Raw genomic sequence first — 17,546 nt, 5'->3', positions numbered from 1 at the left:
AGGGGGGGATGTTCTTTTTTGTAAATTATCACACGCACCGAGATTGCTGTACTGCATTTTAGAGTTAGAGTGGATCATAGCGGCCAATTCACTTGGATGGCGGTGATGTTGAAAAGCGCACCTTGTTTTCTCCCAATACCGCCACCAGATAGATCTTCGTGCTTGGTGCCCAGTAAATAGAAAATTGTACCAAGGGCTGCCCGTTAAGTCTCCTAAATTCTGAGCCTTCCTCGCAGATCAGCTTTATGAAGAAATCCCAGGGATAAATGCTTGCGTATGATCCTGCGGGCATAGGGAATCCTGGTTAAATAAAACGACCTGCAACTATTTCTATCTACTTTTACTCATCAACAACCCCCAGCCCCACCCCAATCATAATAATAATAATAATAAACAGCAAAGAGGGTCTAAACTCATTGATCGGCCTAAGGGTCAACAGCCTAATAAGATAGAATTTTAAAATCAGATGCATAACTTATTTAAAGCATCAAGATTGGCTGGCTTTATAAAGTAGCAGCCTCTGCTCTCGCTGACAGCCGGACGCTGTAAAAGCAATTCTGCAATGATGTACTCGTCAGTATTTTGTAAGCTAGTTACAAAAAAAAAAAAAAAAAATCATCCAGTCACAAGGCAACGTCATGTATAAAACCAGCAGTAGTATCCATTTAATAGCTATCCGAATAAATTCAAAAGCACAAAAGTGAAGAGTAAATGGATAACAAGATGTATAGAAGGATATTCTCTTCCCAGCATTATGATGCAATACATGTAATACAAATGAACAAAGGGTATCAGGAAAAATATGAAATGCTAATTCTAGCATCAGTTCATTTCTCTCAGCAGCATATATGACCTTCCTAGACTTCACCTCTAGCCTTTGATGTGAACATACTGGTGGAAAGACATAAACAGCAGCTTTACAAATACATAATTACATTTCTTAAAGCTAACAAATGATTACTGATCTCTGTGTTCAAAAGCTTCCCAACTGCATAATTTACAACATACACCGAGAATGCTTCAATTCCAGCATCAGGCTATGCCCAGTTCCTTCTAGTAAATAGCTAAGGAATGTGTTACTTCTCATTCTTAGCAGCTAATGGATTACTCCTAATGTTAATATGGAAAGCAGCTGCAGGCAATAGAGCGAAGATTCAACCTCTCAAAAACTTGGGTAATGGTCAGAGGAAGAGTTCTGGATAGGACCACATTAGGAATTTAGCAAATATGTCGGTCTCCAGAAACTCGATGTGTGCTGCCCGGCCGATGATCGTATTCAAGTTTCTTCCCTGAGCAGACTGGTCAAAGTTCACATCGCAGCGCATAAAAACACGCATTTGAGATGAGGGAGCACGAATCTGATCCAAGCAGTTGTTCAGCATTTCCATGAAGACTTGTGCCTTCTTTGATTGATCCCAAGACGATGCTTGGCACAGCTCAATTCTGGCTGAATGATAAGGAACATAACCATCCTGGCAAAAGAAGGCAATTTAGTGGGGGAAAAGTGCTAATAAGCCATAAAGTATGTTTTATACTCATGGTAAAGCATTGCTTACCAAAATATATAATATTTAGAAATTAAGGGAAAAAGTCAAACACAGCAACAAGTAGTGCTAATCTTGCACCGAATTTGCTGCTACTGAGAGAATATTTTTAAGGAAATTTGGCAATACAAGAATCAGCTCTTCAGCAAAAATCAGAAGTTTGAGAGGTCATAACATTTAAAAAAAGAAAATAGAAAAAAAGAACATGAAGCAAGACTTATTTCACATTTACAAAGAAAATGCAAACAAACAGAAGAACTGGCTTTTGTACATAGTAAGTACTTGTGATGGCAATCATCTACGGTGGAAGATGGGTTACTGACATGAACAGGGAACAAACTAAAAGAAGTATCTGCATTAGCACTTAAACAAAAGACTTGCTTCCCCCTACTAATGTATCCGCCACTCTTTTCCCTTCCATGGTTGCTTGGATACTGTAATATCTGGTGTCAAGCATTAGTATAGGGTGGGGGAGGTGGGGTTTGGACTTTTTAATAGTAGATTTTGTGAACTGGCTCTATGTGATATAACTTGATTTTATATTACTAATGAAAAGCAGGAAACTTTTTTAGCTTAAAAGAATTGTATTTATAGCGCAAAAAATGAATGACACAATAGAAGTAACATCCAATAGATAATGTTGAAAAATAGCATATGTTGCTACCAGAAGATAAACTGATATGAACCCTATTTCAAGATCATATCTGTTCTCAAATTATATTCCTAGTAACTCTTACGTTGCTTGATGTTTCTTAATTAGATGACAACAGTTTACTAGGTTAGACCGTAAAGGTAGGGGAAAAGAATTGTGCTGTAGGAGATTGTTTTTCCCCTATGAAATCATTCTACAGTAGAATAAACCAAAAAAAATATATAGGTTGTTATCCATGCAGAAGCCAAGTCAGCCGGGTAGAAGAATCATTTGGCAATTTCATAGACATGTACAGGTACTATTATTTTATGTACATGATTAGGCGACAAAAAAGGGTAACTAATATACAGTAGAAATGAAGGCATACTTAAGAGCTGCATCAAATTCATATGAATCAACACATTTTCTCTAGCAGAAGTTTCCAGTTTATCTATTTGTGTTGTTCTAGCACATCATAATATCTAGGCATCTAGCACATCTAGTTGCCATTTCTACAGAAGTAACTATCAAATCGCAGCAGAAATTTTAAATTAGACTATGAACATGTAAGAGAATGCAGACAGCCTTGAAAATTAAAGAGAATGCAGAAATCTTAAATTAGACTATGAACACATAAGAGAATGCAGTCAGTCTTAAAAGTGAAAGACATGCTTAAGTTTCAACAGAAGCTAATGTCAGATTGAGCAATCATATGCATTTGTTAATATTACATGCATTTTAATTTAGATTATTTACAACGGATTAAAAATATTTAGGGAAAATTACAGTTCAACTTCCTCAAGTTTGGGAGATCTCACACACAACCCTCATCTTTAGAAATTTTCAAAGTGACCCTTTAGTTTCCAAATCAATGAAAAGCGGTTCTCTGACTCACCAACCAGCCAATGCAGTTAGCCAGCCATTTAAAATGTCCAAAATGCCCTCAACCTCTTCAGACATCTTCGAACGTCCATTCTGTTACCCCCAATTTCTATCATTTTGTTCAGACCATCCGCTCCTTTCCGTATCGACATTCCAAACAAGCTACAAATGAATATCATTTTTTCAATTTTCGTAAAAATTAAAAATCAATTTATCTACCTATTTTTCATAGTCACTGCCTTCCCCTCCCCTTTTCTAATCTCTACTCCTCTTGTTCCAATGCCGCCAACAATGACCATTTCGTGTTTCTTGGGCGTCCTCCCTTTCCTCCACCATCCTCTTCTCCTTCTATCATGTGTAACGCAAGTTTGGCAAATTCAGCGGTGGGAGAAGCCGGCAGTGGTAGAAAAAAAAGCCGGTGGCGGTAGAGGGAGAATGCGGCAGCAGCGGTGGGAGAAGCCGGTGGTGATGATAGGCGGCGGTGTGGCGGAGGAGCGGCACACATAGGCAGCCTCCCTCCAAGGCTCCATGAAGAAGGTTAAGGACTTTCACCTCAAACAATAAGATACTAAGACCATTTTCGTGATGTCACGCGCCACCTCTCTGTTAACGAAGATAAACAGCAGGACCACTTTAAATTGATTTGAAAATTTGAAAGGCCACTTTGAAAATTTTAAAGATGGGAGGGTGTGTATGGGAATTGCCCAAACTTAAGGGGGGCAAATTGTAATTTTCCCAAACATTTAATAAGGGAGTTCAAAAGAAATTGAAAAAATATTTAGTTCCTATCCAAATTTGTTTATATTTAATTAGGAAAATAAGTGAAGAGTCCCCAATGTGGAAAGGAAATAAATTAAAGAGGTGATAAAAAGAGAACATTTCCAGATTTATCATATTTGGATGCATGATGACATGCCTTCAAGAGTATGTTAACAACATAATCATCCCATCTCTATCACTACAAACTAAAACTATAAGAGAAAGAAGAGTCATTCTTATCAATGCAGGAAGAAGAAATACCTGTGGGGAAGATAATAGGATGATGTTCTTAAAATTTGCCAATGTGTTCTGCTGAAAAAGGAAAAACAAAAAGAAATTTTTTAATTTTTGAGCAAAAATTATGTTGATAATATATCAGCAGTACTCAAGACATATGTAATCCTTTGGTCAAACTTGTTTAGACATAAACTAGTATCCAAGGGTGTGCAAATGGATGTTTAAGGAGGGGGAAATACAAATCATACAACAGTCGGAATGGATTGGAAGAGAGAAATTTAAAAGAGATATGATTGGTTAGAGATTGATATCAGAGAGGTAGTTAGGCAACATAGTATTACCATTTCAACAGAATGACTGCCCACTGTCATAGTTATATAATAAAGTTTTTCATGAGAACTAAATAATTTTCCACCCAAGAGTAATAATAATGATAACATTAAGCCTTTCGGTGATGCAGATTAGCTATGATCAGTTCGTGCAGCTCTTTTATTGGTCAATAGGCTTGCCGCAGAGCCTCCTCCTAAATGCATCAAAATCCCTAGTTTATAAGTCATAACAAGTGGAATAATGAGGAAGGATCCAACCCTTTGAGGGGAAAAATACACAGGGCTTGTTTGGCAAAATTCCGTGTAATGGGGTGGAAGAATGTGGGGTGGCAGGGAGAGGGAACGCATAGGTTCTGTTCACCCAGCCTACTCCTCGTGGGATTAAAAAGAAGACCTCAGGAGGAGCGTGAAACCCTGCACTCTCCCTCTCCTTCTCCCTCCCTTCCACCCCGCACACTCCAATCCCAGCCTATCCTGCCAGATGTATCCAAACAGGTCCATATATTATACCTTTCCTACTACCCTGAGCAAAAGACTCGATTACTGCTTGTACTAGCCCATCCGGACAGTACATACCATACCTTCTAGGTACAAGCACATGGCAGATCCTCAAAACCGATTCATGAGTGAACCAACACTGAATCAAACCTATACCACAACATCAAGTTTAATGGTGTCTTTACACCTTTTTTGTTCTAAACTCTCATTATTGATCGTACCTTGTGTTGCTATGGTCATACTATATGACCAGCAAGCAGTATGAAGCCACAATGATTTTTACAACACTGCCATGAGCCCCCCAAAAAGAAAAAAAACAAATGCACATAGCATAGGGCATGTTTGGCTAAATTCTGTGGGATGGCTGGAAGAATGCAGGGTGGCAGGGAGGGAGGGAATGGGAGAGGGCGAGGGAACGCATAGTTGTGAACCTCAGGAGGAGCGTGAAACCCCGCACTCTCCCTCTCCATCTCCCTCCCTTCCACCCTGCACACTTCAATCCCAGCCTATCCTGCCAGATGTAGCCAAACAGGTCCATATATTGTACCTTTCCTACTACCCTGAGCAAAGAACACAATTACTGGTCGTACCAGCCCATATCAGACAGTACATACCATACCTTCTAGGTACTGGCACATGGCAGATGCTCAAAACTGATTCATGAGTGAACCAACCCTGAATCAAGCCTATACCACAGCATCAAGCTTATTGGTGTTTTTACACCTTTTCTGTTCTGGACTCTCATTATTGATCATACCTTGCATTGCTATGGTCATACTATACGATTAGCAAGCAGTATGAAGCCACACTGATTTTTACAACATTGCTATGAGCCCCCAAAAAAGAAAAACAATGCACATAACGTAGGGCTTGTTTGGCTAAATTCCATGGGATGAGCTAGAAGAATGCGAGGTGGCAGGGAGGGAATGGGAGAGGGAGAGGGAACACATAGGTTCACCTAGCCTGCTCCTCGTGGGATTAAAAAGAAGACCTCAGGAGGAGCGTGAAACTATGCACTCTCCCTCTCCTTCTCCCTCCCTTCCACCCTGCACTCCAATCCCAACCTATCCAGCCAGATGTAGCCAAACATGTCCATATATATACCTTTCCTACTACCTTGAGCAAAGGACTCAATTACTGGTCGTACCAGCCCATACCAGACAATACATACCATACCTTCTAGGTACCGGCACATGGTAGATCCTCAAAACCGATTCAATAGTGAACCAACCCTGAATCAAGCCTATACCACAACGTAAGCTTACTCGGGTTTTTACACCTTTTCTGTTCTGGACTCTCATTCTTGATTGTACCTTGTGTTGCTATGGTCATACTATACGACCAGCAAGCAGTATGAAGCAACACTGATTTTTACAACACTGCCATGAGCCCCCAAAAAAGAAAAAAATAACAAATGCACATAATATACTAAATCACTAGCAGTCACAATTGAACCAGCTAATAGCAGACCACATAAATCACCATCTATAAATAACAAAATAAGCAGATTAGGCCATAAACAATGATCCTTTAAAATGGTGGTAGTGAAGGGCAATGAAAGCAATTATCTAAAATAGAATTTTTAGGAGAAATATAGTTCAAGCAATCTTTAGAGTTTAGAATAATTATGATGAGCTAGAAAATGCACCATCAGAAGAGTACTTACAGTCTCTTGTGAAGGAAAATGATTTGTCTGTTTAAAGGTTTGACAGCTTAAGAAAATAAACATTGCTAGAGATAAAACTTAAGGATTAGTTCTAAGTTATGTATTCATATAATGTAGATTCAACAATATCACTAAAGAGTTTGTGAGTCAGAAAACAATACTATACAAAAACTGGTTCAACCATGTGCCATACTCTAGATCCCAACACAACCCTCTGATAAACAATCTGGTTGCATTACCTTGCAGAGCTTGTAAAAAAAGGTATTTTGGAGATCTGGGTTGTCGCTGAAAGTAAGCTGATGAATGCACTGAGCTCCTTTGAGTTTCTTCAGCAGCCACAACCCAGAATTGAACAAAGAGTTTGAGCTGTACCAATATCCCAAGTGCGGTCCGGATATTGACATGTAGGTATGCAGGTGTTTTAGATAAGGCGCCATCATGCTCTCTGTCAATTTAAAAACAACTATTAGAATGATATATGGATAGTGTGTGGAAGGAATATCATAGAAGTTATGAACAAATACCTGCTAAGGCAGTTCTTATAATTATGTTCCCAATGGAATGCCCGACGAAGCTAAGCTTAATGTCATTGCAGCCTCCATACTTCGAAAGCTTATCCATTTTCCTTCTAATAAATGCAATCACTTCTTCAGCCAACCGGCTTCCCATTTCTCTGAAATCTCCAGATGTCTTTTCTTCATTAGTCTCCGACATGAGACACTCGACTCCAGGATCTATTAAAAGCCATTGATTCCGAACAAGCCGTAAATCCAGATGATGTCCCTATTTTGATGTAGATTTAAGTAAAAGAGTCAACTTAGCCACACTACATGCAGTGGATATATTAATGTTCACAAATGGAAAGCCTTCTCTCACTAACCCACCACTATAAATAGATACACAGATACCATGGTCATAAATAGAAATAAACTGGGGTTCAATAAAAATATGAACACACACAATTAAATCTTATCAAGGCTGAATTATATGCACCATCTTTTGTACTCCCCTGCAGATGATTCTGAGTTCTGAGCATAGATCTTATAGTTCTTTGTTTAGCTAAGCCATTCAAAATACTTCTCTAAAACTTGCATACTTCGTGCTAAAAAATTTTAGAGATCATCCTTTCTGAAGGACCGCATAAGAGTAAATTCAATAACTAAACAGAATTTATACAAATATTCCATTTCAAGAAGCTGACTAGATGGGAACCTATGGTAAAAAAGATCTCAAGTAGGAAGGACAAGGCTTCTTCTTTCTTTTCATCTTGGTATAGAAGAAATCTGTTTATGATAACAAAATCTTGATCATGGATAGACTGGATCGGCAGGCTAGCATGTCTTAGTTAGGATATGTTGAAATAGTGAAGAATTATCCAAAGGTCAGAATTGATATGGAATATGATTCACCATATGGTTCATTCTGTTTTTGTAGCATGTTTGATTTACTCCGAAATTCAAAAAAAAAAAAAAATTACTTTGAAGTTTTTTTGTTGACTAACTACTTGGGGCATCTCTGTAGCATCTCAGCAAGCTTTTCTGACCACATAAAAGAATTCTTGGACTAAATTATCAAAAAGATACTAATGTAGTCAAATGTTGTATGACATGTTTTGGATTGTAAAATCATTATGTGCAAGTTTTAAAAGCAGTCAGCGAAGAGATATTAAAATACAGCTTTTAACCAGAGTCATTTATACATTAATAATAAATAATAGTAAGAAGGAGAGAGTTGATATATATTTAAGTGGTGATAGTTGCATAAGTGGAACAAATTTAATAGTATTTACTACTTATCTTCTTCACCAGATTTCTTTTTTCATTGCTGTCGCCACTAAAAGGTTTTGGAGTAGGTGCAACTAATAAGGAAGAAATAGCATGATCCTTTATATCAAGCAGTTAGATTAACTTCAAACTTGTCAACATACACATGTACTGCAAAAAAAAAAAGTTAATTTCAAGCCTGCCAATAAAATCATGGGTCCATGATCATTCCAGTAAAAATTATCAAACTCCCATCCTAAAAAAAAAAGATTTTAAGAAAAAGGAAAAGACTACAAATTGAGTATGATAGTTTCTGATCTTCAACAGAACTTAAAATAACAAATTTCTTGACCAGATTGCCATTACTGAAAAATTATTTAAATTTAGAATGCTAATTCCCCTACCAATAAAGGTTAAACTTTTATCTACAACTGCAGCAAGTACAAGAAATCAATTAAACAATATATAGGAATCATTAAAGATGTGGAAGTGCGTCAACAAAAACGTTTTTCAGAGCCAATTGTGATATAGTCCTGTATCAACAAAATACATTTATTTGCAGCAGGTTCACTAAAGGTCGAACGGCATGCTGATCCCCCCATTTTTTACATTATATGAGAAATCTTCATTCACGAATTTATTTGGTAAATCAAATCAGATTCACATCAGGCAATAAAATTTGAATAATATCAGGTAAAAGGCATCAAAGGAAAGCAATATTATGTATGTGTGGCATGATGGTGGACATTTAATCATGCAATTGATTCTTAAAGAAGAATTTGTAAGTGTGTCATGTGCAAAAAAAGTCTTTAATTTGTGGAGGATATAAAAACAGAGTGCCATGACTGGTAACTAAAGACATTTTCTTAACGAAAAAAAAGGAGATGTCTGAAAAAATGAAGAAAATCAATACAACAGAATTAAAGATGCGAGTATTCTTCAAAAAACAAGCCACAAAATTAGGATAAAAGAAGTCAGACAGAGCAGTAAAGTAGCAACCGAAGGGCCAAGCCATCAAGTTTTAGACAACTGAAAAGAAATTAGATAATGGAAGCCGTAAAAGAAGAAAAGGAGTGCTGTGACCAAGCATGCAGATTTTCCAAACTCGTTTTAGCTTAGCTCTATGTGTGAATTAATCAGATGTCTGACATGCGGAAGAACATGCAGGCAGGGGACAGGAGTCAGTCGGACTTTATTTTATATGCTATGTATGCAGATGACAAGATAATTGTAAGGGTAACAATAATCAATTGGAAATGTCATCCAAAGTCAAAGAAATAGGGCAAGTCATGCTGGAGCAATCAAATAACTCCATGGTTTTATGCAACACACTAATCTCTAGAACATGAGAAGCATATTAAATAAAAAAGTGCCATTGAAGGTGGAGCACGTGCCTGGAATCCATGCACAAAGACAACAACTTTTAGTATGCGACCGTTTTTTTGGGCACCAAAACCAAGTTTCGGTGCTGTCCTTTCTCCAATCCGTGTAGGTATTGCAGCCGTCACATTACGATCCAGAGAGTGCAAGAGTGAATTGTCAGCAGATCCATGAAGTGGAACATTCATGATCTGTTGCTCTACAAGAATGACAGGAACATGAGAAGGATCACCAAAGATTTGCATGTCTTGAACAGACCGATTGTTAATCTGCAGAGAGCTTACAATTTTTAGAATCCCCTGAAAACATCAAATATTCGACCGCTAAAAACATTTCCAACCTTAAAAATATCTCACCTTCATTTGTCCAATACTTTTTCTATGCAGTTCAGCTCGCATAATTGAACTCTGTGCAGGCTGCAAACACAAATAACCAAACTAATCAATGTTAAATGACCTTGCACATAATATTTGACAAGAAATTCTATGAAGTTTGAAAATACAGAAAATAAGTTTAATATTTAATGTCAGGAAAATGATAGGAAAGTTTTGGGGTCAGGGACATAGTTACATCCTCACTGGATTTTCGTGGAGTTCCAACTTTTCCAAGTCCATTATGGTGAGAAGAATCATTCACTCCACTTCTCAAATAGCGGTGAGGAATTTCAATCTTCGAATGAACCATCCAAATAGACCATTCTGCTTTTCGATCAGAAGCCCAAGCATCATATAGATGCTCAATTATCCTAATCCTGTTTATCCTGAAGTGGAACAGAGCAATTTCTATTATAAGAGCTGTTTCAATTTAAAAGCCAAACTCAGTAAGATCTATTTAGTGATGTCATATGCAATATGCATGGATGCATCTAAAAATTTTGAGTCAACATGCAACTTAAGCAATTCAAGACAAAATAGATTGACGGACATCTTGGGCAAGAGTAGAAATGTATTAAGTGAAAATCAAGCAATTAAAGCTTCCTAGTCTCACAAGTGTACTGAGAAGCAGCTTAAAATCTTAAAGCAATATCCAGGCTCTATTGTTTGCTCTTATCAGCTTAAAATATTAATGTCAGGCAAAAATTAGCGCTTAAATCCTTCTCAATGACCAAGAATCCTAAAAACAAGAGTGTAACATTAAAGACTAAAAGTTTCTTTCACTTGTTATGATGTTGTATAAGTTTGTCTCACCATAGCATGCAGCATGACATGTAATTAAGTGTATATGCTACTCACTGCATTTATGTGCAAAACAACCATACATATGAGTGCAAGTGTAACAGTATCCTGAAATCCATTATTTTATGAGGAGAATTAGTCATAAAAGTGCCCAAGACCAACTCCATGAGACATGTCCGTATGACATGAATCCAGAGCATTTGTCATATCCAGAAAAGGATTTAGCATTAAGACATCTAAATGGCGAATGGATATAGACATTGGACAAAGACTAGAATTTAAATCAAACTCTGGCTCTTCATATGTAAAATAAGGGGGAAAGTGACTATAATACTTATAAAACAAACATAAATAGGTTTAAGAATGCTCAAATGGGGACACATCGTGATCAACATCATCATTCACACCATCATGACACATCACCATGATAACCTCAAGTAAAACTGCTTTAATAAAGTTACTTGACAAAGCATTCAGCAAACCTAAATATGCCCATTCAATTACTAAACCTAGATGATTGTTATGGTATTTCTCTAACCAATCTAAACTCCTTGATAACAAAGTTGAACTTATTAACTTGCACAAAAAGGCTTAAGCATCCCTTTACTAACATCAATACAGATCAAATGAAGATGTCAAACAATGGAACGTGGACATGTGCTTCCACCAAATCAAAATGTCATATAAACAAAGCTGACCATAATATCTATACTCCATATGAAAAATGATGAATCAAGATCTCCATCTGTAAAATTCTGGATTTGCAAAATGGAGATAGTTTGTCTTAGGCGTACTTGACAACGAATATGACATCTAAATTCCAGTGCAGCGCTTGTGGGTAGCTAGGTAGGTGGTGCGTGTGGGTGCACATGCTCATGTGTGTACAGTATATCTGAGATAAGTTTTCATGGTGTCATCTCATTCAAGAAAGCATATTGTTTCAATGACGCAATATGTAGCAGCCTGTAGCAGGTCCAGTGCATAGTTAGGAATTAGGAGTCTTGTGTGTGAAACTGAAAATCAGACAGTGATTGTTGTGAAAGTGACATGACTCAAGTGCTGGTTCCAGTGGCAATATGTATATCATCATAATAAATTAGCTGTATTAAACTTGAAGCTGAAATAGTATGGGATGATTCAATGGTCCAGGAGTCACTAAGGCCGAGCAAAAACTTCCAAATTTTAGACAGATAATGCCTCCTAAAGGAGGCATGTGGAAAAGGAACTGTAGATCAAACATGTTTATTTGACATCCACAACAAAATGACATCACTCTCATTAGAAAATAACATGATCTCGCAGTAGAATATATGTAAACATCTTTTTTCATAGGCACAGCAGCCAAGTTGTTCTAATCATGAATTCAGATACAAAATTATGCAATGAAATATAAATTGGAACTCTGATAGTCATTGTTTCGCACTGTAGGTAAAAAATGGATGTTCAAATAAATTTAAAATAAAATTTCCAGAAAATTCATTCTGAACAAAGAATAACTTCTGTTTAAACAAAAGCCGTACAAAACTCTCCAATATGACAAAAGGAGGACTAAGTAACAGTCACTGAGAGAATGTACTGCACCTATGAAACTTCAAAAATGCATTCCATATAAATGAAAGTTGGTTGCCCACAGTGAAAAATACATCCAACAGCTCTTCCTGGGATAGAGTGTAGAGCATGACATCATTCCCAAACTCAACCACACCATTTGATTTCTGCATAAGCACAAAGAGAAGTAACACTTAACCAGCAAGTTCGCAATACAGATATTTTGTAGCAAAAAATAAGAAACACCAGAAAATTCTGCATGGAAGTAATGGAATGGAGAACATAATATTACAAAAAGAGGATACCTCCAGAATATTGTATAAAATGCCAACCAATTGCCCCACACCCATATTCATTCCAGAAATGTCCAAACTGGCAGTAGAAGAATCTGTTCTTGAAGAGCTAACTGATTCAAGTCTACCAAGATTCAAGTCGGCATTATTTAAATCATCAATTGTTTCATCAATAGCTTTGCTGATCTTTTGGAGTTCTTCAAGAAGATATTCACGGGAAGCTAGTAATAGCTTGATAAGTTCAATTGCACTCGAGATCCACCCTTGACCCAATATCTGAGCATAACATATTAAAGTTTAGCTTTTACAGTGAACATGCTGAGAAAAAATATTACTGATTAGCTTTCAATAAGAAGACTTGAACTGATCTCAAAGCACTAGAAAGAGTATTGTATTGTATTACTGTTATAGAGAGCATGTAGAAATTCTTACATAAGAGTTGACAACCAGATATTTGTGCTCTAAAAACATGGTTATAAAACCTAATTTACACTTTAATCTCCATTATTACAATAGTAAATGAAAATAAAATATGTTCAAAATTAAAGGGACTTAGGATTGGCATTCAAATAAAGGTAAAAGGCAAGGAGAGCAAATTAAAGTGGGAAAAAAAAACATGGTAATTTTTAAACATATTGTTGTCTCCACTTTTCCCTGGAGTTTTTTATTCTCTTAACCCTTAATTATGCAGCCTTCTATCATCTAAAAGAATCCAAGGCTAAGCCATAGCCCATTGCACAATTACCACTACCCGAAGAATTTTGGTAGGATACTAAAGGTCTATTCAATCCATATGACCCACCAAGTCGATGATTGGAACCCTACCTGATTCATTTCTAATCAGGTCAGTCTCACGTTTGGTTAGTCTTGACTAACCCATATCCAACCAATAGAAATTCCCCACCCAAATCCACTAATTTGGGGTGGATTCGGGTGGATAGGTAGATCCTGATTCAAAATCGCTACCCTACCTATAAAAAAATTTCTTAAGCTTTTACCCTATACTGAGGTGAGTAAATAGTGAGCTTCGGGTCAACTCTGATATACACATTTCTTAAAACTATTAGGAAGTGAAAAGAAACAAGAAAGAGGAAAAGAACAGGGATAATGTATACATAGATACCAGAGAAATCTTGAATTAAAAAAAAAAATCAGGCATACCTTAAGATCCCAAAGAATCCTGCTCTTATTATATAAATTATTAAAAAAAAACTTATTTTGATGTCCCAACACAAATGTTATCCTGCCATTTTCCTTAAAATAAAAATATTGATTTATTTCTCCTTCACAAATCCCCACAAAAAAGCAAACAAAATCAATCAACACATGAATTTCCAGTCCCACTTTCTGACAAAAGTAGATATATAAAAGACACCAATTCTTGTTAAGGCATTGTCTAAGAGATTACAAAGAGGGAAAGAAAGTGGTCCTAAACACCAAATTTTAATTTGTACTAGGTAAATTCATGAAACAGTGCATGACTGATTCAGACCATGCTAACAGCAGCCCAAATCCCACTTTTGAGTAAACTATGATGATCATATTTGAGAAAATAGCTCCAACAAAACTGAAACTTGAGTGAGCATAAAATTCCACATCAAAAGGTAGGATTTGATCTGATTATTAACTAACAGCCCATAATTTGATTGACACGCGCTCGAGTTACATTATTTTCTATACATGTATGATGTATAATAATGATGTTATGATGCATGTCAATTCCATGTATAAATCATCATGCAACACATAGAAGAATAAGAACTTGATATGGTTACGTACTTGATTGGTTTCTTCATGATGTTCATCAGCATGATTTACCACCATGTGAGATGTACTGATATGTTCAAGTTCAACAAGACAACGAAAATAATAAGTATACATAAAATATGTTCTAGCAGGTAGAAAATCCACCTTAAAAACTGAAACCATCACAAACCTGGATACCTTCTGGGCACGGGTGTAAGTACCCGCTTTCAGAAAAACAACATGTATGCTGAGGTCAACAAGCACTGCATGGAAAGCATCAAAATGAACAGGACAATATGAATGCAAACCCAGAAGTGCTTTGGGAGGAATCCTGAATTCATGGCATGCAGCTGAAACTGCATCAAAAGAAGCCTGCATCTCAGGACTGTGACATGAACCAGAAAGGATTCAGACATAATTGCACTGTGATTGCATGTATAATTAATCGTACATAGAAGATAGGAAGAAAGACAGAGATACTATTCGAGGAAACCAAAAAAGCATGATTAAGCTTTTCCACTCACCCATTTTCTAATATTGGAGCATACATGAGCTCAAACTTTAGTATTACTGCAGAAGTCAATGGGCTCTGGAAATCAAAATGCATGGAGCATTGTTAACCAAGAAAATTAACATAAACTCCAAGGAGAAGAAGAAAAACCATGCCAACCTCATCTTTGCCTGTAGTTAAATTAAAAGAGACCATAACAGACAGAAGAACATCCTGTCTAGCATATTTGACTCGGAAGGGTTGCGTAGAGAAACTGTGATCAGCATCATCTATCCTCCAAACACCAAAGATATCATCTGGGGCTACACCAGGAGCTGCACAACCCACCTAGCATGTCATTTCCTATTAGCTAAAGTTCAAATTATGGAGAAAAGTACAAGATAGTAAAAGATCAGTGCAGACAAAAGAGTGTTGGGTGGAATTTCTAGACCTCATTCAAACCTTCCTAATTATTCTTTTTTTTAATTTTATCTCTCCACTAGCTAATAATGCTAATTGGATAAAAATAAAATCAGTCTCATAATTTAAGGAGTCAGAGAGAGAGAGAGAGAGAGCATGGGTGAGAAGGCCTAATTATTCTTTTTTTTAATTTTATCTCTCCACTAGCTAATAATGCTAATTGGATAAAAATAAAATCAGTCTCATAATTTAAGGAGTCAGAGAGAGAGAGAGAGAGAGAGCGTGGGTGAGAAGGTAAGAAAACAAACAAGAAGAATACGCATTTGCTCTCAAAACTACATGGGTTGAAATATAAAAAAATTATATTCAAACTGTAAAGCAAACAGCAGATTAAAAAGATTTTCAAAACACTTGGCAACAGTTAAACCAAAAGAAAGAAATCATGATGCCTTTCTCGTTCCTATCCAAATATTCTGCAAGTAGAGGATGGATAGCAGGTTGTATCATTTTCAGATGGTTTTAGCAAATGCAGCAATAAGCAGAGATATCAAGCATGCAGCTGATTTCTTCCTTCTGTAATAAAACTTGAACCATATCGCCATGATATTTATGCATCAATATTGAAACATTCAATGGAGATCACAGTAAATACCTCTTCCAATTTCGACTTAGCAAATGGGGATCCAAAAACATCCCTTGCATCTAAAACATTTTTTTTTTTCGTTGTAGTCTTCAAATCTAAAAATGGCATCATGATACGTATGGTAACAAAATCCTTACCTATGATCAGCTAATTTCACACTATATTACAATTTATCTTCACCAATTCAAAATAAGTACCTTCATACTGAATAACTCTCGCCGGAGTACCACAAGATACCTGGTTAGTGTCCTCCCATCTTACACTTATCTTTATCTGATACCATCTGCAATTCAAACAGATATGCGTCAAGAATAGTGATTCGAACATCCGAAAAGATCAATTTTTGCATAACTTTGTAATCAAAAAAGGGAAATTTTTTGATAAAGGCTGGACGTTTAGAAGATCTTGACTTTAAAATTACAAGCAAATAAAACTTCTCGTTTCTAAAAATTAGAAAAGATTTCAATACCCTTGTTGAAAGAGATCAAGATTGTGGAAGCGATGGATATAAATAGCGATCTCATGGACGGTCTCCAACATATCTGGAGGCTTGAATCGTACAGCCCTCCGCTGCGACGTCGGAGGTCTTGCATTAAGCAGTCTCTTCGGCGGTGGGCTTTTTGGATTCAGGCCGATGAGGCATCGCATCTGCCGAAACATGTGTGATCAGCGCCCCAAGTCCTCCTCGAGATTCGCATCCCTACGCCTAAATTTTTTCAAGAAACTTGGATCCAATCCGTCTCAGAACGCCGCTATTTCCTCTCCGGCGTCCTTAAGTCCCGGCCCGAAAGAGGAACGGAACGACGATTCCCGCCGATAAATGGACCAGATCCTGCCCTTAATCGATGGATTCCAATGGTTCGAAGCGGAGATCGGGATTACAAGGCCGTTATGGGGTTTCTATCTCCTCTTCTCCAGCAGAGAAACTAGGGTTTTGGCCGTGATCGGGGGAAGAGACGGCGAAGCCGGGGTGGTTTCTCTTCTTGCCGTGAGAGATTCTTTCGGACGGAGAGGGCCAGGGGGGATTTTTTTTTTTTTTTTTTTTTGCATCTCTTTTGTTTCTAAAAGTTCGCTTGTTTGTTTCTTCGGTGGGGAGCATTGATTGCTGAATCCCCAACCGTCCAAAGAAGGTTCCCGTGAAATCACTGTACCCGTGATGTTTCGAATCTTGACCGTCTATTTGGTTTTCTCAATGAATGGATGCTTAGGCTTTAGACTTCAGGTAGTAGTAAAGCGGATACATATTAACGACTGGTATTTTTAATATTTTAGTGACACAGATCAGGCGATGGTCATTTAGATACAATGAACAAATTTAAAAACCACTATTTCTAAATCTATCATACTAGAGCTAGACATGATGACGGTCTACATATCCCCATGATCATATTATTTGGAAGCAATAATGAACTTCCATCTATATCCATGTTCAATAATAATTACATTTTTTGATAAAAATTTATTTTGCCGGACTTTATCTATTTTTCTAAAAATATTATTTTGGTTAATTATAATTTCTAATAAAATATTATATCATAACAT

The 17,546-nt window shown here is 36.9% G+C and overlaps 1 protein-coding gene across 8 annotated transcripts; it reads right to left on the bottom strand.

Moving 5' to 3' along the window:
* Positions 1 to 641: 641 nt before the first annotated feature.
* Positions 642 to 17,101, bottom strand: LOC103703178 (uncharacterized). 8 transcript variants are annotated; one of them, XM_008785943.5, is made up of 15 exons: positions 16,474 to 17,101; positions 16,202 to 16,287; positions 15,122 to 15,276; positions 14,976 to 15,040; positions 14,642 to 14,836; positions 14,485 to 14,539; positions 12,718 to 12,981; positions 12,446 to 12,579; positions 10,260 to 10,449; positions 10,046 to 10,105; positions 9,704 to 9,958; positions 7,071 to 7,329; positions 6,786 to 6,991; positions 4,078 to 4,128; positions 642 to 1,472 (listed from the first exon to the last, which is right to left on the bottom strand). In XM_008785943.5, the coding sequence occupies exons 1-15, from the start codon at positions 16,662 to 16,664 to the stop codon at positions 1,182 to 1,184; spliced, it is 2,457 nt and encodes an 818-aa protein (XP_008784165.3). In that variant the 5' UTR covers positions 16,665 to 17,101; the 3' UTR covers positions 642 to 1,181. The 8 variants fall into 8 exon arrangements, with proteins under 8 accessions (XP_008784165.3, XP_008784166.3, XP_008784169.3 ...); XM_008785944.5 differs by having other exon boundaries at positions 4,078 to 4,125; XM_008785947.6 differs by having other exon boundaries at positions 15,122 to 15,289; positions 16,474 to 17,098.
* Positions 17,102 to 17,546: the final 445 nt, after the last annotated feature.

This window comes from Phoenix dactylifera, chromosome 13, assembly GCF_051530095.1.
Source record: "Phoenix dactylifera cultivar Ajwa chromosome 13, Ajwa_hap1_PhDact_Kaust_v1.1, whole genome shotgun sequence".
NCBI lineage: Eukaryota > Viridiplantae > Streptophyta > Magnoliopsida > Arecales > Arecaceae > Phoenix > Phoenix dactylifera.
This window is presented reverse-complemented; position numbering and strand designations above follow the sequence as displayed.